This window comes from Tachypleus tridentatus, chromosome 8 (assembly GCF_004210375.1).
Source record: "Tachypleus tridentatus isolate NWPU-2018 chromosome 8, ASM421037v1, whole genome shotgun sequence".
NCBI classification, from domain to species: domain Eukaryota; kingdom Metazoa; phylum Arthropoda; class Merostomata; order Xiphosura; family Limulidae; genus Tachypleus; species Tachypleus tridentatus.
The window spans coordinates 43,342,537-43,365,767 of record NC_134832.1 but is presented as its reverse complement, the minus strand read 5'-3'; the positions used below and the strand labels follow the sequence as shown (position 1 = coordinate 43,365,767).

The 23,231-nt window shown below is 34.6% G+C and overlaps 1 protein-coding gene across 10 annotated transcripts in view; it reads right to left on the bottom strand.

Annotated features, from left to right (window-relative positions):
- The window catches only part of LOC143222298 (uncharacterized), a 46,590-nt gene extending 25,211 nt beyond the window's left edge, over positions 1–21,379 (bottom strand). For 4 of the 10 annotated variants that reach the window (XM_076448632.1, XM_076448631.1, XM_076448635.1 and 1 more), the window contains exon 1: positions 4,283–5,016. Coding sequence is in view for 5 of the 10 variants with exons in the window: in XM_076448631.1 (XP_076304746.1) it covers positions 4,283–4,353 (71 nt within the window). In the remaining 5 variants the exon portion in view is untranslated. Of the gene's footprint in view, positions 1–4,282; positions 5,018–21,192 lie in introns of those variants that run through there. The other 6 variants (XM_076448638.1, XM_076448639.1, XM_076448634.1 and 3 more) reach the window with 5 other exon arrangements.
- Between the last annotated feature and the right edge of the window lie 1,852 nt (positions 21,380–23,231).

Here is a 23,231-nt window from a genome sequence, read left to right as displayed (position 1 = left end):
TAGTCAAATGGAAGTGTTTTCATATTGACTGTTTTCATTGTGTGGTGTGTAAAGTTGGAAAAACTGACGTCCAATAATAAACAATGAAAATCGCACAAAAAGAGTCGAAAAAATGGATGCTTTAAACAATAAGTTTATCAACACGTATAAAATTAGGTAAATGTTAAAAATACAACCATTATCAAAGCAAATTGGAAAACTAATGAGAAAATGTTGGAAAGTGCAAAAAAGAAAAATATGGCTGATGGACACATAGAAATTAAAGTTGTGCTATTAGAGAGATATAACTAGAAGTGTAAGAAGGCTTACAAAAATTCTTATGGGTACAATCGAAGAAATAAAAACGAGACACAGGGAGAAACTAACATGGTTCGATCATTAAAAGCTGTTGTTGTTGTTTTGAATTAAGCACAAAGCTACACAATGAGCTATCTGTGCTCTGCCCACCACGGGTATCGAAACCCGGTTTTTAGCGTTGTAAATCCGCAGGCATACCGCTGAGCCACTGGGGGGCTTAAGGGCGAGCATGTTTGGCGCGATAGGCGAACCCGCAAACCTCCAATTACGAGTCGCACGCCTTAACACGCTTGGCCATGCCGGGCCCATTAAAAGCGAATAGAGATGAGCAGTGTTCATTATGACAGCGAAGAATAGAAAACAGTGGCTCATTCTGGGTGTGAAATTCGATTTTAATATGTATATGTGCACCAAATTATAGGGAATATTGATGACCTGTCTTTAGGATCACATTATGGGTCCATTTATAAAAATAACGTTTGTGGTATGATTTTATGGAAGCAACATGTGATGTTTTAAACCTTTTTTTCTTAAACAACATGGCATTTCGCAACCTGATGGTACTAACAGTTTGTGGTTACCTCCTGAAATAGCACCGGATACAAGAAACACGGGACGTCCTCTCTTGCTGAATAAATCAGTCGTTTGTTGTCTTATAATATTGAAATATTAGATTGAGCATAAGGGATCAACTTTTTAATATAGTTGTATATAGGAATCAAAGTCAGTTGAATTATAATACACCCTAATTCCAATATAATCACTTTACAAGCAAAGTTCGATGTGTAAAAATGGTGGATTTCGTTGGAAGTAGTGAAGCTCAAAGCAACTTTGTAAAGAAGTGACACAGTTTTCGTATTTCCATAATAAAACATGGGTTTATGTATGATAGTTCTGTATGTATTAAAGGAGCATGTGTTTGTTTGCGAATTGAGACTAACAAATACTTCACTGTGTAAAATTGGCGTGTACGTTTTTCATGGCTGCCTGTGAAAGGAAAATAATAACAACAGAAAGCCGTGATTTGTATAGAGACAAGCTGTGTTCGTCGGGTATTTTCCTGATGAAATCTGAAGGGTTAAAGGATAATATTACAAATTTGACGTAATTTAAAATAAAGTGTTCTTGAACATACGTGATATTTTCGTTACTATTTACCTTTGAGTTCCCTGTAAATACTGATATTTATGTCAGTTAATAAATGCACCACCTTTTTTAGCCGAATTAATTAATTTGATTTTTGTTCGTTTTTTTAAAAATTCGCTCAAATATATATAAGAGCTATCTGAGCAAGTCTTCCATAATTTACCAGCGTAAGAATAGAGGGAAAGCGGCTATTAATCACCATGCACCGCCAACTCTTGGACTACTCTTTTACCAACGAATAGTACGTTTAACCGTAACTTAATTAAAACATGTTTGGTGTGGTGGGAATTCTAACCCGCGACCCTCAGGTTACGAGTCGAGCGCCCTAACCATGAATAATAACAGTGTCATTGCTGTTTGCAAATTTTTAAAGCTAAAAATTCGGTTTCTCAGATTTCTTAGTTTCAACTTCTTTATTTGAATCCATCTGATTAATTGCACTGTTAATATTCTGCATTAGTCAGATGTCACTAGTTGAACAGGATGTGCAATCCGAGTGATCACATTATGCTCAAATCCAGTAAGGGAGTCATCAAGAAAGAACCGGAAACAATAGACGATAAAACTGAGCTTTGTTTCTCAGACTACGACAACATTTTTCTGAATAGGTCACTGTGGTAAAACTTATGGTAAATACCAGGTTGAAACTTTTATAAATTTCTAAAACATCGTTTCCATGAAATTGATTGCTAGGCATGAAGATGTAGTAGCATAAACATCTGACGGAAATCAATTTGTAATATATCGCTGAATGTTTTATTATTATTATTACTCTGCTAAGAAGAGCTTTCGTGTCAGTAACATAAAGCTTTGATTGGATTCTTTATTAAGGTTAAAGTTAACTTTTGTTTTCTCGGTTTCTTTACTACAGTCCCATCCCTTGGTTTGTCTATTATGAGTGTTATTATCTGAAAAATGTTATGACTGTCCAGAAAACGTATAAAACGTAGTATTATTGAGAAGAAGGGATAGTTGAATATTCTGTCGCATAGATATTCATCCATATTCTATCAGTTTTTAACACATCTGAGGACATGCTTTGAATCATTGACAAAACACTGTAGCTTGTTCAGTTTAAGAGCTTTTTGAAATGCGTGAAACTCGTGAATTTTCAGGAGCACGAAATCAAATTTTGTATCACAACTGATTTTAACAGCGTGTTCTAATTAGACACTTCATCCAGCATTACTCTGTCATCGTGGTGAATGTGAACGCAGTGTTCCAGATTAGATTTACCAGAAGTAATCCGGTAAATTTACCGAATTAATGTTAAAGCACAAGCATTTGTGTTGGATCAAGTACATAGTGAACGCGTGAGTTTCCTTATTTCGTTATAAGATGGTCCTTTACAATTAACTACCTTCAAAACTGTTCGGTTCTGATACAGTGGTAGCTTTGCACAACCATATCATTTCGTTTTGACCTTGAGTGTGACGATGAATCGTGAACAATAAAGACAGTTTTCTGATGTGAAGACATCGTGTACAAAAACTATCTAATCCTACACTGTATGAAGACGTTTCTGAACAAACGTTCGCATCTTCTTTGCATTGGGTGAATATATTGTTTCGACAAAAGTCTTAACCCTTTTTTTCCTCCGCACTACATGTACTCGAGCTTGACGTCGTTGTTGCCACTAAGCCTAGTGAATAGGGTGTTCGACACGCAATCTGAGGGTAGCGAGTTCGAATCTCTGTCGCCGAGAATAGATACTCGCCCTTTCAGCCTTGAGAGCTTTACAAGTGACATTCAATCCTACTATTCATTGGTAAAATAGCAGTCCGAGAGTTGGTGGTGGTTGTTGTTGACTAGTTGCCTTTCCTTTAGTCTTACACTGCTAAATTAGAAACATCTAGCGCAGATAGCACTCGTGTAGCTTTGCGCGAAATTCAAAATAAACTAATTCGCTGCCTCTGAAATGTTTGCTTTACTTGTATGTGAGTGTGGGCCAGTAAAATATACATAAAAATATATATATTCAGTGCCAACTAGTCTTCTTGCCCAATACTAGAAATGTTCACGGGATGGCTAAGATAAGACAGATACAGTAGAGGTCAGGGCTTTGTTTATATTATCGATTATATACACACACACAAATGTGTTTGAAGATGGGTTTCCAAACTTTTCACACTAGACTTCTTTCTAGAACATTCCGCATCCTGTTTGAAGCCCGTTACCTCGAAATACCTAATAAATCCATAGATAATCCGTGATGACGAGAAAACCCACTTGTAGAGAAAAATATATATGTAAAAACGGCTGGTATGGGTTGAGAGTATTGCGTATTTTCTACGATCCCCTTTACATTTACCTCGAATCCTTGTTTGAGAATTCCCAGAGATGACGTGGGTACTTAACAAGTTTACGATTGATGTAAGTTTGGAAGCGATATGACACAGCATAACATTGTACTTACGAAAATAAGTTGGCTATTGGAAGTTGTTTTCATTAATGTTATAGCATATTGTGTAGATTGACAACCCAAACTTCAAAAGAGCTTATTAAAATATTTGTTAAAGAGTTCAACATTTCAAACCTCAGAGTTTAACGTCTAGTGAATTAAAGATGAGACACAAACAATATAATATTGTTACCAGATATGAAAATGTAACAGGTGATACTGCCAAAAAACGTAGAAAATCTGGTTTCATAAACTCACTTTAACGAAAAATAAGTTTTAGAAGATATGTGTATGTGCAAACAATATCACACTATTAACCAATTCTTAATGTTTGCTTTCCACTGCACTTTCTTTTCCCAGATCGAGTTTTGGCTTCGCTGTAGCATATCTGCGAGATCTTAAAGTTTAAAACTATGCTATTTACCAATTCCTACCTACCTGTTTGTTTCTCCCAAGTTTTCTTTACCCCATCTGACTTTTTTTCTAATTTTGTAAATGTTACTTTTCATCACCTTTTTTGACCGTAACTAACCTGTATGGACCAACGTCCATCTCACTGGACCAGTCACACCAGATATTCATGGAAGTTGAAGGCACATTCCTGTGGTAAAAATGATAGTATTCTCCCCTTACATACACACAGGTTGCATAACCACAAGATATGAAGCCGTTCGAACGAAGAAAACATGCGGCTTTAGTATGAACAGAGACCGTTAAATGAAAAAGAAATTACCATGCTACACGAACACCATTTTATAAAGTACTAACACGGACTTCACTACTTTTCGTGTTATGGTAACTTACTTGGATACGATAATACAGAATAAAGTATTCTGAAAACTTAGGGCGAGATGATTCGTACTAATGAAGATTAGTGTATTATACTTTAAAAGTAGTAAGTACTCAAGAGTAAGAAACTATCATTTAGGCTTCACACACACAGCACGTCGAAACAACACAAATGCATATTACATAAAGAGCTTAACATTTCTTTCGTTTGTCTTTAGTGTTTGAAATTCTTAACAAAGCGAATCACGGAAATGCCCAGGAATTTAAGTTTGATCGCTAGTGGGGGAGGACGTGGACGAATGTCAAAGTTCATTAATGAACATAGAGCTTTAGGGACTAACATTTTCACAAGATTTTATAGAGAACGTCTTATATAACAAGTTTTACAAACGATTATTTAAAAAAAACTTGCTTTAAAACCTGTTTAACAGGTTTACACGATAAGCTGTGCTCGTTTCTACATCAACACTGGTGACTAGTGTTTTTAAAACTATGTAGAAGTTTAATCCTTGTGTACTAAGCTCTGGAATGTGTTCAACTCAATGAAAATGAAAGAGTGCCCCTCCCCATTGCCACAGCGGCATGTCTGCAGACTTACAACGCTAGAAACCGGGTTTCGATACCCGTGATGGTCAGAGCACAGATATTCCATTTTGTAGCTTTGTGCTTTACTACAAACAAACAAATAAAGCTGAGAAGAAGGTTTGTTCATGTCCGAATGTTTAGGATCATGTTTAATTACTAGCATATAATCTGCGTTAAGGCTTCACTTATAAAATATTACAGAAATGTTGACAATTTTGCTTAGTGTAATATCTTTTAGAAAACAAGAGTTGTTTCTGCATCCATTCTACAGAGATTGAATTTCTTTATGTTAAAACAATCTTGGAGCCTTAACAAGTTATTTTGGAACTGTGGCGTCATTTTCTTTGGTGGAATAATTATATTCCCTTCCCTCCCTCATAGAGGTCGAAAATATGTGATGCCCTCTGGTAGAGTGTTTCGTAAGTGGTGTCCTAACTACCCGCTGTGAGAGATTTTCATCAAAATCCATTAAAAGTTGTCAGTATAATTATCAAACTTTCGATTCTTCTTTCTAGCCTATTGGTGACCAGCACTTTATATGAGTTATTTCTGGGATAATTTTTAGATCCTGCTTCTTTCTATTGTACACTATGAACTCAGCTTATACTTAATTATATAAGCATCATTAATGTTATAAATTGAAAAATATATGTATAATAACATTTTAATTTATTCTTATAATAAACATTTATAGTAAATGAATTGTTCGAGCTAATTTTTAACTGAATTTGTCAACAGCAAGGTCTTGGTTTACATGTTCGAAGACAGGAACAAGTGTTAAACCACAACAGAAGAAAGAAGAGAAACGGGAAATAGAACCTTGGAAATTCTCCGTTTTTATATTTGGGTCAGAAAACTAAGTCATGTATTCCTGCTTCAGTGTTTAAATCTCGATTACAACGATGCTTCATTGTTTCCAATATTAAAGCTCTGTTAAAATCAGGGGTTCGATTCCTCTCGATGGACTCACCAGATAGCCTGATGTGGGTTTACTATAAGAAAATACAGACAGAGTTAAGCTCTAAGTGTTTCTATAGTTGCTTTTCATCTATACGAAACAAAATAAAATAGTTTTCTGGAACTTAATATTGCGGTTTGATCATATACAAGGACTACAGAGGGCCGAGTTAGTTATATATAGAGATATAGCACAGTTAAAACATGTTTTGTGTTTTGGATGGTTCAAACGATACTTATATGACATATCATATAACCACAGTCTGGAAAGACATGAAACTGTTGATCGCCATATTATATGAAATCACATTACAGTAAGTTTGGTACTAATTTGTATCAAATGCATCCTTTATTTGTTTATGTGTTTCTGTCAAAACTGAACCAAGTACTCGTTTAACGTTTTTAAAACTAATACAGAATGTATTTTTATTCGAATATATTGTTTTTTTCAAATTAATTTCCTACAGATTCTGCACGTATAATCACACATATCTCTGGACTGGATTTTACAAGGCCAAAAACACGTGATAATCCCTATATGTGCTTTTCTTATAGCAAACCCACATGGGGCTATTTGCTGATCCCACCGAGAGGAATCGAACCCCTGATTTTATCATTGTAAATCCGAAGACTTACCGCTATACTAGCGAGGGAAGTTTATTTATACGGGTAAAGATTACATACTGTAGTTTTTAACAAATACGCATTTATGTATGGAGTTTCAGGAAGTAGGCAGTACAGAAACTTGTAGAAACTAAAAAAAATGTAAGTTATTTGTTGAAGTATAAGCGCCAAGTTGGTGGGGGATTTATTTGGGGAGGCTATGACTACAAGATCAATCTTACAATATGTGCATATTGTATGGTAGTGTATTGATCTTGTAACTGGTCTCAAAAACCGCAATCTTAACAACTTTCGCGAATTGGCATAGCAACGTACGTAGCTTAGTTATATAATTAAAATGTTTGCTGGTTAGTGAAACACCACAGCAAATGCTACAAACTGCTAACAATATTGACACTCGTATAATGGAGAATTATTTGATAAGGCTTGATCTAGGTATGAAAGTGGGATGTTTTCACTGTTCTGTCTCTTATCTGTCTTATTGTTCCAACTATTGTTCATGTCTTCCATCCTACTAACCAAATTCTAGTCATACAGGAAAGAAGCACAGGTGATTTGGTAACACAAAAGCTATGGTATGACTACCGAATTATGTTTCCAAGTTCACATGTGTTTTATTGTTTTCATTTGCCTTCTGCTTAATAATCTTGAATTTGTGATTTACAGATATTTTAGACCTTTTATATCCAAATGCCACACTTCCAGTAAGAAAAATATACAATTTTAACGACAGTTTCACACCATCAAGTTTACAACAAGTAAAGCTTCAGTCATAACGAAACGCTGTTTATCTAATAATAATTTATCAATCTTGTTGTAATGCCATATAATACAAAAAGAAAATGTTAAAAATCCAGGTTCACGAGAGGAAGATGAACTTACACAACTTGCTTCAGATTTAGCTCTAGGTTCAAAGGTCAGTGAATCTAGATAACCTACATCACATATACAATGATTGGTTATAAATTCTACTATTGCTTTTACCAGTTTTTTGAATGTCCACTCCCTAACATTCAACAAGTTATATATCTTTCTGTACTTTGATGGACTGCCATACAGAGATAAATCAAACATTTTTATTTATGTAGCAAATACAAAAAAATTTACATAAAAAAAAAACATGACTTAGAGAGAAGTGACATTTATTTCGTCACTGCAAATGACGGACTCCATGATTTTGCATCACACTGTAATAAGGGTAGGTTGCGTTTACAGTTTACGATCCAATAGCTTAGGTATAACTTTGTGTAGTTAAACTACTGTCTTGTATCAAAGGAGTAATTATTGTTATTTGAACCATGGAGGATATTTTATGTTAGTCCACTTCTGTTATTGGCTGTTTCGTTTCTCACTTCTTCAGAAGGTGATGTGGTATAGTTAACGTTTCGTACTTACTTGTTTTTGTTTTATTTTATGCAAAGCTACATGAGGGATATCTGCGCTAGCCTTTCCAAATTTAGCAGTGAAAGATCATCACTCACCGCCAACGTTTGGTCTACTCTTTCACCAACGAATAGTAGGATTCATCATTATATTATAACGCATCCACGGCTAAAAAGATAGAGAGCAATTTATATGAGACAGGGATTTAAACCCACAATCTTCAGATTTCTAGTTAAGCACTCTATCCACTTGGCCATGCGGCGTCGTGCTTTATACTTAACACTTTATACAAAAGTTCCGAAATAACATACAATCCCAAAATGTTAGTTCGACATAAATCTTACTCCCATAATATAACATTTTCTACTGTAACACATTTGTAAAAGACGATTTTAATTCATCTTCATTTTCTGCTGTTAATTTGATCTTTAAATATCTTATTAAAATGTTCATAAATGAGTCATTATGAGTTTAAAAGAAATGAAGAACAGTCTGTAATACTAATGTGTCACCCACACTACATCTACTACATCAGGGCCAACGAACAGGCCTTTCATCTAGTATTAGGAATATGCAGGCTGGGTGGGATATAACAGACTTTGTATTAATTGAGACGCTTTTTGTATTACCGAATTATTTGAAAATAACTGTTACGACATGAACTAAATGAAATTTGTAAAAAAAACTAGTTTTTATCAATCTTATATTTGTCACATGATTATAGTAAAGGTTGATTTAATTGTATTTTGATTTGTTTCGTAACTATATGTTAATGATCATTGTTTTATTCAAGTAACTTGCTTGTTATTCAAAAAACTGGCGAACTAGCAAGCTAGTTTTCTTGAACCCGAATCTGTAAAGAGGTTGAAGGTTCTAGTGTAGGTCGCCCCAGAGCTCAGGTTAACCAACTACACAAGAGCTATTCTCTGTAATGGAGAATTTAGAACTTTTTTAAAATCGATATCCTCGGTGGGCAAAGCACAGATAGCCTAGTGTGCATAAGTACGAACGAACAAACTGTTTTGGTCAGTCTTCCCTGTGCAACAAACAGCACAATGCTTGCACCATCATCCAATATCCGTGCGAACACACATTACAACGTTTGCGCTATCATTTATCACCTAGTTGTGAATATCCCCAAGAAACACTACCTACAAATGTTAACCTGCAATCGTTGCAGTGTTCAACATCTAAAGTTTTTTCCTGTTTGAGAACTACACTTTTGCTCAAAAAGGTTGTTACACGTGATATTTTGAGCTTGTTTGTCCATTATTTGTTATTTTCTTGTGTTTTTAATGTACGCAATATTTTTCCTTTAATATTTATTGGTAAGTATGTTTATAACATTAACATTCATGTAGCATTTCATGATTATGTCTTTTTTATGGAAATTTCTGTAGAACTTAAGATCTGTACCACCAGAAATGGACTTTTTTTCTCCACTTTTAAGTCAAAACAAATATGACCGTCATTTTGTGAAAATATTTAATATCAATCTGAAACTTTCAGTAAACGTGCAACTATTACATTCACATCACAATATTTAACTCAATAACGTATAGCCTCACGTGCTGCAATAATATCCGCTAGGCGGCGTGCTACACTCTCAATTAACCTTACGAATCTTTTATTTAGAATTCTGTTCCACTCTTCAGTCAGTGCTTGGTGTAACTTTTGTAGGAGGATCGTTCATATTTTTGACTACACGGCCAAGTTCATCTCAGAGATGCTCTAACGGGTTGGTATCTGGACTTACAGGTGGCTGCTCAAGGACCAACATATCACGTTTTGGCAAGAAATCTTGCACATTGCGAGTATTATGAGCCAGTGCGTTGTCCTGGAAAATACTCTGGGCAAATGGCAGTAAGTGGCGATCCAGGATATCCTGATACATAGCACCAGTGACATTTTGATTCAGAATAACCAACTGGTTGACAGCTGCAGAACAGAATGTACCCCAGACATGCATTGAACCTCCTACGACGTTGCGTTGAACATTTTCATCTTTTAGCTGTTCTCCATATCCGTCCATCAGTGAAGTAAAAAGGAAATTTGGATTCGCCACCAAAAACTACATGATTTCAGTGTGCTATCGTCAGATTGCAGTATCGCTGAGCCCACTGCAGCTTGTTGTTGCGGTGTCTAGCTGTCAGTTTAGGTTTCTTGATCATCGGTCTTGTTCTGTATCCAGTTTGCATCAACTGTCGATTAACCGTCTGGCGTGAAATCCGGATCAGTTGTTGCACACGTAACTCAGAAGCAATCGACCTGGAGCAATGGTGAGGATCCGGCGATCATCGCGTGCTGTAGTGGCATGTGGACGACCCGTAGATCTGCTGGGACTCACACTTCCGGTTGCAGCTCTTCTTCTGGAAACTCTGTTGACGGTCTGCCTGGATACACCAAGTCGTATTTCAATATCGCCTTGTTTCAACCCAGCGTTGTCATAGGCAACAACCATCTGATTTTTCAAACCTACGTTAGTAGGGCCTGGCATAATGTCTAAAATATTTACAGAGTTGAAAACGCGTTGCCAACATGTAGGCTACAAAAGTAACACCAAAATTCTGGCTTTTGTACCTCACCCCAGACACAGACACTGCGTTTGGAACAAGTGTCAGAACAATCCCATGTTCAAGGGATTAAAGCAACTCAAAATAAACTCAGGTAATGCAGAATAGTAGAGAAATAAAACTTGAAAGTTTAAGGGCAATACACAAAGTGAATTTAGTTTTAAAATGGTCATATAAATGACCATGTTGTTGTTTTGTTGTTTTTGAATTAAGCACGAAGCTACACAATGTCACCTGTGCTCTGCCCACCACGGGTATCGAAACCCGGATTTTAGCGTTGTAAGTCCGCAGACATACCGCTGAGCCATTGGGGGGCTTATAAATGACCAAAAAACACATTTTTCGAACATGTAACAAACTTTTTGAGCAAGAGTGTATAGAAATCGCTAGCTGAATTAGGAACAAATTTCAGTGGTTTATAACGATGGTACAGCACACTTTCATAACTACTCTTACAAGTGCCACAGTACTACGTTTATGTGATGTTGTGTATCATCTTGCTGTAGTAACATTTCTGCTAGGTCTTGCTCCTTCAGTTGCTCTTTTTGAATCTTTTGGAGTGTCACTGATTAAGTTCATCAGGCGATACAATTATAGTATACTTCGTAATTGGTTGCCATTGCTGCCACAGGCTTGGCACGGCCTGTGGTTATGGCACTTGACTTGCAATCTGCGAGTCGCGGGCTATAATCTTCGACATCGAACATACTCTCCCTTTCAGCCATGAAGGATGCTATAAAGTGTTGATCAATCCCATTGGTGAAAGAGTAGCCCAAAAGTTAGCGGTAAGTAGTGCTGACCAGCTGCCTTCCCTTTATTTTGTCATTGCTAAGTTAGGAACTGCTAGCACAAATAATCTTAGAGCAGCTTTGCGCGAAATTCTAAACAAACAAAACTATTGAAACTACAATTGCTAGGGAGAAATAGATCAACGCTAAACCTGACCCTTCCTAGTCCAAAACATGGACAGAATTCCTATGAAGAAGAAGACCAGCTTTCTGTTTACCTTTTATCGAATGTCCACACCCTGGTATTCAACAAATGAACAAGTTTCCATTCTTCAGTTTATGTTTCTAAACTAATTTATCATGTTTGACAACGTCAGACTTTGTTATTCAAGTACAGTCATTCATCCCAGATTTTAAAAGTTCATGAGTTATTTTAGTGTTGCTGTTTTGTTCCAATGGTGAATTCCTTACAATACATGTAGTGGCAGTAATGATAAGTATTTCAACAGTAAGCGGTTCTTCCTATTTTTATGCATTACCCGCATTCAGGGGTGTCAGGACTGGATTATTTGGTCCCAGATATACTAATGCTGGAATTTGAGTAAATCATAAGTGACTGAAATGATTAGTTCCAGTGTTCACATAAAATGCATTTCAATTGTATGAAAAATAATTGTTGGTCCATGTACATTTGTAATGCTGTCAACTTGGTTGTATGTGAAGTAGAGACGTCGTTTTCATTGTCTTTTTTCAATCCTGGACAAGTCAGTTTTATTGTGGAGTTTAATTTTAGGTTCATCCAAGAAATTGGACTTAATATATGTTTGGTATTTTAGTAAATGAGTGACAGATTTAGATTATATTACTGATAGAGAAATTATTCAGTGAATTCAGTTTATTAAAGGATGGTATACTAGAACTAAAAGAATGGCGCTGGTTTTGTTCATACTTGTACTCGGTTTTAGAATGTTATTGAGGAGAATGGAGGACATATCTTGTTTGAATTTCGTTCATTTGTTTGTTGAACTTCACGTAAAACTAGTTGAAGTCTATTTGTACTAGTCGTCCCTAATTTTGAAATGATAGACTAAAAGGAAAAAAGTTAGTCAACACCACTCACCGCTACCTCTTGGGTTACTCTTTACCACCGAATGGTGAAATTGATCGTTACATTATAACCATCAAACGCCTAAAGTGCGAGCATATTCGGTGATGGGATTCAAACTCGCAAATCACAGATTGAGAGTCAGGCCATTTTGAGTGTTTTGAACGTATTTGTTAAAACTCGATTTTATCTTTGTATATTTCTATTAGCTTGATGAAGGGTATAGTTAAAAAAAATTACGCTTTCTGTATATATCTTTGTTTTTCCGACGTTGTCTCTTCTTAACAAGTTATTTTATGACTAGCCGCGACCCGCAGAAACATTTGCGGTAATTTTCATGCTCTTCTTTTGGGTTTTCCACATTTTATCATTTTCAAGCACGGCATTTAAACTTCGTTTTCTTTCGGAAAAAAACAAACAACAACAACAACGAGAAAGTTTCATTATTTGATAAAACTACACGTAAAGTAAACACTAAAATAGAGTAGTGATATTTATAATAATGTGCAGAGTATGAAACAGTTCTGAGTGTCTGACATGGTTTTACTAGTTGAAACAGAAACTTAGAAGAACGAAGACTAAAAACTGTAGTAAAGGGACAAAAATAGCTAAAAGTCGTTTATAAAACCTCTAAACACATGTTTACAAAATTATTAGCATACGAATACATATTTTAGACTAAGTCAGGAAAGCTTGTAGCAATGGTCACGTAATGACAACAACATTGTGCCATCGTGTTGTATGCTAGTTGCATAAAAAAGTTTTACTGAGTAAAAGGTAGGTAAGGTAATTCCGGATTTAAAAACCGATACGAAATCCCTACTTTTCAGACAAAGGTCTTTCTAACGATTTGAGATTTGTAGTGTTCGGTTAGGCCTGGCATGGCCAAGCGCGTAAGACGTGCGACTCGTAATCCGAGGGTAGCCGGTTCGCGCCCGCGTCGCGCTAAACATGCTCGCCCTCCCAGCCGTGGGGGTGTATAATATGACGGTCAATCCCACTATTCGTTGGTAAAAGAGTAGCCCAAGAGTTGGCGGTGGGTGGTGATGACTAGCTGCCTTCCCTCTAGTCTTACACTGCTAAATTAGGGACGGCTAGCACAGATAGCCCTCGAGTAGCTTTGCGCGAAATTCCCAAACAAACAAACAAAAAAAAGTGTTCGGTTAAAAAATGCCCCACCTCCACTGATACAGCGGTAAATTTAAGGATTTACAACACTAAAATCAGGGGTTCAATTCCCCTCGATGGACACAGCAGATAGTCTAATGTGGCTTTGCTAAACGAAAACACATATATACAAACACACACTGATCAAGAAATTTGCGAGAAAAGTTCCGGACAGACAAATGCAAACGTATTATTTATATAGACTGAGACTATTTTGACTGAGAATCTTTGGTCTTTTATGTATGAAATAAATAAAATGATTTTGCTCAAACTGCGAAACTTTGTCCAGTCTCTCCCTACCTGACTTAGTCCATGGTATTCTCAGGTAAAATGTATCCAAAAGTGTTTAGTAAACAGCACAAAAAGTTTTAAAGACTTATTTCCAGGAGAAAAGATGAATCACAGCAAGTAAAAAGTGAGATACTTAAATATAAGCGTAAACAAATTATGTTGAAAATAAATTAATGTCAGAATTTCTTCTAAATTAGAGATTAGATTATATATATTACGAAAACTACCTTGTAGAGGTGACGTTAATTACTCAAGGTAATTCTCGGTTTATTATTAACTAACTCTAAAATATTTAAATACTTTATTCAGTATACAAGGGTAGAAATATCAGTTTCAGGTACCTGGGCTTGTCTCAGCTAACCCGGTTTATGTTTGAACAAATTTTCTAGAGAAAGAGAGGAGGAGGGAGAAATTAGAACTACTAAGGTACGATTTAACATCATTTTGTAATTAGTAAATAAAGGGGTGATGGTTGGGAGTCTTGTAGAAATAGAGGGGGGGTTATTTCTGCAATAAGAATATTTTTGTCTTTTTTGTATATCTCATAAAATAGTGAAGTTTGGGAGTTTTAAGTCGTAGAAAGTTAGGGTGGCTTATTTCAATTTTAAAGTTATATCTTACTCTTAAGTGCAACTGCCTCCTCACAACTTGCTGCAGACAATGAAAGGCAGCAGTAGTTGTGGATTAAAGCACTCAATTTCTAATCCTTAACTGATTTTCCTTGGTTGCTGGCAAGTTTGATATTGGCATCTGGATCTTTTCTGATAGATGGAATATTCTTAATGTGTTCGGGTACTATGGTCACAGACATTATATGTTTTCAGCTTTAATGATGACAAGAAAAACTGGAAATGGAAAAAACATTGATTTTGAAACTATTTGTAATGTTTTCGAAGTCTACAAACTTTCCCGTTTCTGTAGTATATATATATATATATATATATATATATATATAGCCTATATAACTAATTTATATAAAGATAAAATCAAAATAAACAATAGAAATAAAATTTATATTAAAGAAGAGAAAAGGTGGTGGGAATAGAGAAAATAATAATGTGGCCCAATATGCAGGAAATCAAATCAATATATATATATATATATATATATAGAGAGAGAGAGAGAGAGAGAGAGAGAAATATTTTAAAGGAAAAACAATACTAATAATATAAAGTAAGTTTAATCATGAATTTAGTTTTGGAAATATTTTCAGAGACTTGCCAAGAACAACAACCCTGGGATCGAGATTGATACCATTTGGTGTTGCAGTATTTAACAATGCAATCCAACAAGATTCTTTAATTTCCCTGTTTCTGTAAGATGTAAAATTTGTCTCCATACCCATAAGTTTAATGTCTTCAGGATAGTGTCCAGGTATGTTAAAGTGTTTAGTTTGTTTTTATTGTTGATTTATGGTTTCCGTATAGTTGTTTTGGTTTGATTTACATATTGAAAATTGCATTTTCGGCGTTGGATTAAATAAACAACATTTTTCGTAGAGCAGTTTATGTAATTAGTGATTTTGAACTGCTTTTGGTTATCTTTATCGGAAAATTTATCTATTTTCTACATGAACTTATAAGTTTGACATCGCTTGCTATTGCAATGTTAAATTCCACCTGGTGTCGACTTGGAGTTTACTTTAGCGAGAACTAAGTGTGAATACAAAATCTTATTATTTCTAAAAGAAATGATAGAAACTTCCATAAAAATATATTTTAATCAATCATTAAGTTGGAGGTAACAGTGTTTCTTTAGTATCCGGGGTAAATGTTTTTAATAATAACTAGTGGAACACGAGAAGAATTGGTTTTAGGTGATTGTTTCAGGGTAGATGTATAAGGTATGTTGTTAGCTTTCTCAACTTCTTGGATGATAATCTTTTGTTTATAACTTCTTTCAGTCATAGTCTGTTTCAAAGAATTAATGGGACGGTTATAGTTCTTACTATTAGAGCATATCTTTTATAACCTAAGTGTTTGATTGAATGTGATATTGCGCTTGGCGTGTGAAGTATGACAGCTTTGCTCATGTAAAAATTGGTTTTCGGTACAAATCAGTATGTAAAACACCATCTTTAAATGTTAGAGTTACATCCAAGAATCTTATTTGGGTAGTGGAGTAGACTAAATTTAATAGAATTGTGTAAGGCTGTAGTTAACAAGTAATAATAACCTATTGTCTCTCGGCTCGTCGGGTTTTAAATATTAATCACACGAAACTATAGAACATTCACTTGCAACAATTCTGAAAATTGCTAGTATAACCTATGTACATCTAGTACATAGTTTATTTTACGCACAAGAACGTTTCACAGGTTCAAGAACGGGCGGTACTTGTGCAACACACAATCAAGAATATAAATCACATAAAAAAGAAATATATATAGAAACAAGCGTAGGCACTAAAATGAATCTACAACAGTAAATTTATTACAATATAGAGTCATGGGTTGGAATCACTTCACTAAACATACTCGCCATTTCAAAGTTGGGTGCATTACAGCGTGATGATCAATCCCACTTTTCATTAGTAAAAGATCAGCCCAAGAGCTAGTGATGGATGGTGTTGACTAGTTACCTTTCCTCTTGCTTATAGTCTCTAAATTAGGGACGGCTAGCACATATATTCCTCGAATGAGGTTGCTTGAAATTCAAAACCAAAATAAATCATATCTACTCATTTACACATATTTTTAAATACAATTTAAATACAACAAAGGATATTTTTGGTCTAGCTAGGCCTTCCAATTCACTAAACTAAAATTTAAGATAAAACCATCTAAGCCAATCCTTATCAATTATTTATCAATCCTCCCATTAATCCCTCTTAAATGAACTGTACCCACCACATCTAAATGCAAGATGTCTTAGTTGAAAATAATCTCTACTTTGCCAAAATTTGTATATGGGCACCAAAGTACCACCACACTCATCATTAGTACTAGTATGTAAACTGTAACGAGTACAAATAGTTATAAGTCTGGTCCAATGATAAAAATATTGTTGATTTTTGCTCTCGAGAATCTTCAACAAATTTGAAGAACAGGCAGGACTTGTGCAATATACACGTCCAACAATATAAGTCATTAGCATAAAACTATACTTAAACAAACGTAGGTACTAAAATAAACGTATGAAGGTAAATCCGTTACACAATTCGTTAAGGGAACGTATTTTCTTATAAAATGTTTCTTCCCTGCTTTATGAATATCAAATCTAAAAACTGTAAAACTTACGAAAATTTTAAATTACTAAAACCCTATGATGTCTTCAAAAGTACGTTATAATAATGAAGAAGAATTTATGGCAATTAACACAGTGGATTTGGGTATTAAAAGAGGTTAAAATGTGTCTTGAAACACTATTCACAACATTTTAGGTTTATTTGATTAATTATTAGCTAATGCCAGTGGCAACCTTGAATTTTTTTTTTTTTTGCTTTTAACTAGTTTCGTGTAACCAGTCATGTAATTTGATATGCAAGTATATATTATTTTCATGATATAAAAATTATTTAGTATAGGTATTATTAATTTGTTTATGTCGTGAATGAATATTTACGATCATTTTGGTTTTTTTTATTATAAGAGTGTTAAAAGCCGACGATTATTGGAAGTTGTGTTTGTAACTCATATATATGAAGAATATAGCGAGGAGGCTATTTAGTAATAAAGGTATAAATGATATGAGATGAGCGAGATGTAACAGACACACGAAGCAGAGTGAGTGAAAAAGAAACGTTACGAAAAGGAGCTCGGTAAAGGAAAGGTTCGGCGTGATATTAACTACCCTAGAAGTGTTGATCCTAACGAATTATATAGGCCTAACGTTAAAGAAGACTGACAGTATAAAAGTAGATAAGAAAAATAATTTATTCTGTCAAATTATAGTTTTAAAGTAATTGAATCAGAGGAGAATTTGAGTAATGAGAATCAGTGTACTTTGACAAAAGGAACAAGATATATTTTAAAGAAAGAAAACCAAACGAATATTGTTAGAGCAGTATACGACTATGGTAACGTAAAGCTACTTCACACGTAAAACTGGTGCTACAGAAATGTGGAAAGATAGTTTCGCTTGTCAACTGAGTTTAATGTAAGTCTAAAGTTAGTGGAATTTTGAGAAAAGGAGAGAACCTAATAGTGTTTATGATATCTATGCAAGCTCTATAGTGTAAAGAATTTGTTGTACATACGTTTCACTAGTTCGAATATGCATGTCTATTGTTTGCAAAACAGTGGAGTTTTTCTGTTTATTTATCGTTAAATTTATCGCCACCAAATCACAGACATCTACTGTAGAAGAATCCTAAGCTCAACAGCAAAACACTATATATTAATACTATTAAAAAGTACAAGTAACAGTCTTTAATTGACAATTGGAGAACATAACAATCTTAACATCTAAAAAAATTGGCGAACCATTCAGGATTACATAGTATTAAAAGGTAATAGAAGAAAATGACAATGGAAATAAGTTGATTCATAACGAAAATAATATAGAGATTACAATTACTTTATACAATAATATAAAGGGAATTTAATAAATAGGTGGAAAGAGGATCTCATCTTGGGTTAAAAGACAGTAAATTGCGAGAATTCGTTAAATAACAACAAGAACTAAAGAGTGAGAAGCTTTGACAGAGAAGAGATGATAAGAAAAGAAAATGAGAGAAAAGCAAGTTAGAAATAGAATAAGAGCACAAAGAAAAAAGGAAGAAAATGTAAGAACACATAGACTAGAAATAGAGAGAAAAAGAGCACACATTGAGAAAAAAGGAAAGAGAAAGAACAAAGACTGGAAATAGAGAAGATAATAGAACATGTTAAAAAGTTCACCAATTCTTAAAATCCTACTCAACAAACCATTTATTGTCCAGGTAAATGCTTCAAACATTGGAGTTGGAAATTAGAAAAAGTACTCTTACAAGAACAGTAAGATATAAAAGTAAAACGTTGTTAAATATAAAAGAGAATTACTCTGTGATTTAATGAGAGTGTCTGGCCATCATATTTGCCACTTGGAAGATCTAGAAGTATTTACATAGGAAGGAGTTCATCATTCAGATGGACCAGCAACCACGTGCATTCCTTCATTATTCTAGACAGAGCTGGCCACTTCGTAAAAAGTTAGTTCCAGTGCAGAAAAATATGGCGCATGAACCACTTGTCGACCCGGCAAAGATTTTTTTGCCTTCTCTTCACATAAAATTGGGACTTATAAAGAATTTCGTGAAAGCAATGAACAAAGAAGGCGAAGGTTTTGTTATTTAAGACAGATGTTCCAAGAATAACTGAGGCCAAGTTCAAAGAGGGCATTTTTGTTGGCCCTCAGATCAGACATGGTATGAGTGACAAGCGATTCGAAGATCTGTTAGTTGGGCTGGAAAAGATTGCCTTGAAAGACGTTGTTGACAATTTTCTTGGCAATTACAGAGCTCCACATTACATTCAGCTGGTAGACAAACTTCTCAAAGCATACAAAGCAAAGAAGTGCAACATGTCACTCAAGATTCATTTCCTCCACTCACACTTGGACTTCTCCGCAAATCTCGGTGTTGTCAGTGACGAACACGGTGAAAGGTTTCGCAAGGACATTGCTACAATGGAAAAACGATATCAGGGCAACTGGAATCCATCATTGCTTGCTGACTACTGTTGGACACTGCAACGTGATGCACCGGACATTGAATACAAACGAAAATCAGGAGCAAAACATTTTAATTATGTTGATCTTAATAGCGTATTAGAAACATAAACGCAATTTAATACGTTATTGCCGGTAAACAGTTAACTGTCTATTTCTCAGAGTTCCTATGTGATGAAGCAAAACCAAAACTATATTTGTGCATACCCACCAGGTACCTCTCACAATCAACAAAAACTTTTCAGGAACAAAACTTTTCAAAAAAATTGTTGCTCAGTGCTACTTTATGTTAAAAATCTATTTTGGACTCTCACCATGTCTGTTCATGATCTATCTAATAAACTTGATTTTTGATAATAAACCTGGTTTTCCACTTTAGACAGCTCTCGTAAGCCTACTTTTCATTTTTAACGCGCCTCACTTTACTTGCATGCTTTCCATAACCTATGTAATATATGACGATAATGGTTTTTCAGCTTTCATTTTAATAGTCTAATTGTAGAGAAATCTATAGGCATCTCGTTTTAAAATTTCCTCGGTATAATTTCATAAGGAAGATCCTTAATACCAGTTTCATTCTTCAGTTGCTTGAAGTATGCGACGGTTGAACGAGAGGTATGGTTGAAAGATGTGTCTTAGCGACCCCATACAAAGTTGTTATCGTTCAGGAGCGTATATTGAACTGGTATCCATTGATAGCTGTTATAAGACAATGCTCCTCATTTCTCTTACTGAGATATGATATATTTCAGATCTCTTTCTCGATATCTCCGATTAACAAAGTTGATTCGCGTTCATTTGTTTTCCAATACCACCAAGTACAAGGGAAATTCACAATTTCCTATCTGTATATATCTTTATGTTATGAGTGTACGAATAGTTTTCGTCAAACTAGGATGCCAAATATCCTTCCAACAAGTAACAACTTTTTGGTGACAAAAAATTACCTAGGAATTGCCAATAAATGTCAAAATCTATTCTTGATAGATTTACTTCCATGGTGGTTTTATTTCAGCTGTTATTGTCAAATTCTGAGTTACATATTAAATTTGTTTTTATATAACGTATTTACCCATGTGGAAGTTTACTGCAGTCATGTAAATTTGAAGTAATCATATTCGATAACTTATTGTTAATACAGGCTCCTCAAGTGGGTCAACAGTAAGTTAACATAGTTAAACCATAAAAACTACGTTTAGATCACAAAGTCAGAGAGTATAAAGCCCATTCTGCAGCTTTGAGTATAAATCAACGACGATAAGAACAACGTAAATTCAGATTAAATCAACAAATTAAAAATCTTAGAATTCATCAACAAACACACAAATGGTTTTAATAGAAGCGGAACTGTATACCTACATAAATATTTGTACCAGTATATAAATGATAAATGTAGTACTACAGTATAATATTCCGTATAATCGTACTCTGTAATAAGCGAGAAAAAAAACACTAAAAGTTTTAAGTTTTAAAAGAACAATATCAGATATAAACTTACATAAAAATTTTCAAAGGGGTACACTCGTAAAATTTTGTAGACCCACGTAGGAGCAAACTTTAATTCAGACACATCCACTTCCAAAAACGTAGCGTGTCAAAATTCACCTGCAGATTGTAAATTAAGAGCTTCCATTTCACGTTAGATGTGTGGTTACAGAAGTCCACAGTTCAAAATTCGTCAATATTTCAAACGATTACACAATTTTAAAAAGCAACAAGGCTTACAAATGTTATATACACTTAACACTGACTCGTGAATTTATGATTTTTTCAGTGTTGAAAGACAAAGCCAATGACAGCTTATAACAAAAAATCTAAGACAACATTGGCGGCGACAGGATATTTTCGTTGGGGGGGCTAAGGTAAACTGTGGAGGGGCTTCCAAAAATGCCATCAATATGAAGTATAGATGGTAAATTATAATAATATAAATACCAATGCACATTTCAGAAAGGTGTGCTATTGGGTCATTTCATGAATAAGGAACAAATAATAATAACTGTCGAGGTTTACATTCTAATCTGGATGACATCAAAACACTGATTGCTTCCTGTTTGTCTTTCCTTACATAAAACATTTCTGAAACCTGCCGATACAGTCACCTTAACGCGCTAGGCCATATTAATTTTTAAGAACATACATTTATTAATACCTTGCACCAATATCTTTTTCTATCTATCTAGCCATCTATCTATCTATATTATTATTATATGAACATGTAATTGTTTTTGTGCCTGTTTTTTTTTTTTTTTTCTTATTCCTATTTGTAGGCCTGGCATGGCCAAGCGCGTAAGGCGTGCGACTCGTAATCTGAGGTCGCGGGTTCGCGCCCGCATCGCGCTAAACATGCTCGCCCTCCCAGCCGTGGGGGTGTATAATGTGACGGTCAATCCCACTATTCGTTGGTAAAAGAATAGCCCAAGAGTTGGCGGTGGGTGGTGATGGCTAGCTGCCTTCCCTCTAGTCTTACACTGCTAAATTAGGGACGGCTAGCACAGATAGCCCTCGAGTAGCTTTGTGCGAAATTCCAAAAAAACAAAACAAATCATATTTGTATGCAGTGGACAGACATCCATATTCACAAGTAATAAAATACTACTAGTAAAATGTGTGAAAATTTGATGAAATATATAGAGTTGTGAAATTTCAAGTTATAGTGTCAAACTGAGGACATTTGAATTCATGTTGGTAAACTTGTTTACAAAACTTCCTTGTAAACAAAATTTTCACTATTTCTGTATTGTTACAGAGATACGATATTAAATTGGTGAATAACTATGACTTGTGTAGAGCATTCCGCAGCTCTTTGGGATGGAAAATTGGCTCAGCAAAGTGCAAACTTAACGTTGATAGTGTTTTTACATTTATTAAACAAAAACAAAATAAAAATCAAACTTCTTCAAAGCCTCTGTTTGTATGCAATTATTATTTAAATATTGTATAAGAAAGATTTAACACCAAACTTAAAAAACTGAGTAACAGTATGTGCTAGTGAACAAATTGTATGTTGTGTCTTTTTGTGAAAGTATTTAAAATTCATGTGTGGATTAAAGGTAAAAATAAACTAGTTATATTTCAGTGTCTTTATTTTTTCTTTAAGGTAAACAGAAAGTATTATATTTTTTTTCAGAAAAGGAGACAGATAAATAACTTTCCATTTAATATATATTAATTAGTGCATGACCTGTTATTTTATAACTTTGGTCTTCCTACACAATATTCATCGACATATTCAGAGTAAGTGAAGGGATCATTGAGAGAAAACTTTTGAGCTAGAAAATCTTTGAAAATGTAGAATAAGTTTTTATAAACAAGTACTTGTATTGAGATGTACCTTATGTTTAAATGCTGTGTTTTTAGGTAATCATCCAGATAAATCATGATTCTAGCCTATCTAAAAGTTTACATTGGATAATACACTCCTTTCTTACATGTGGTAAAGCAGAATTTTGTATTATATCAGTGGTGTTGTGTCATGACTATCTGCACAGACAGAAACAAGCTTCAACAAGCTGGGCATTGTCTATGTGAGTTGAA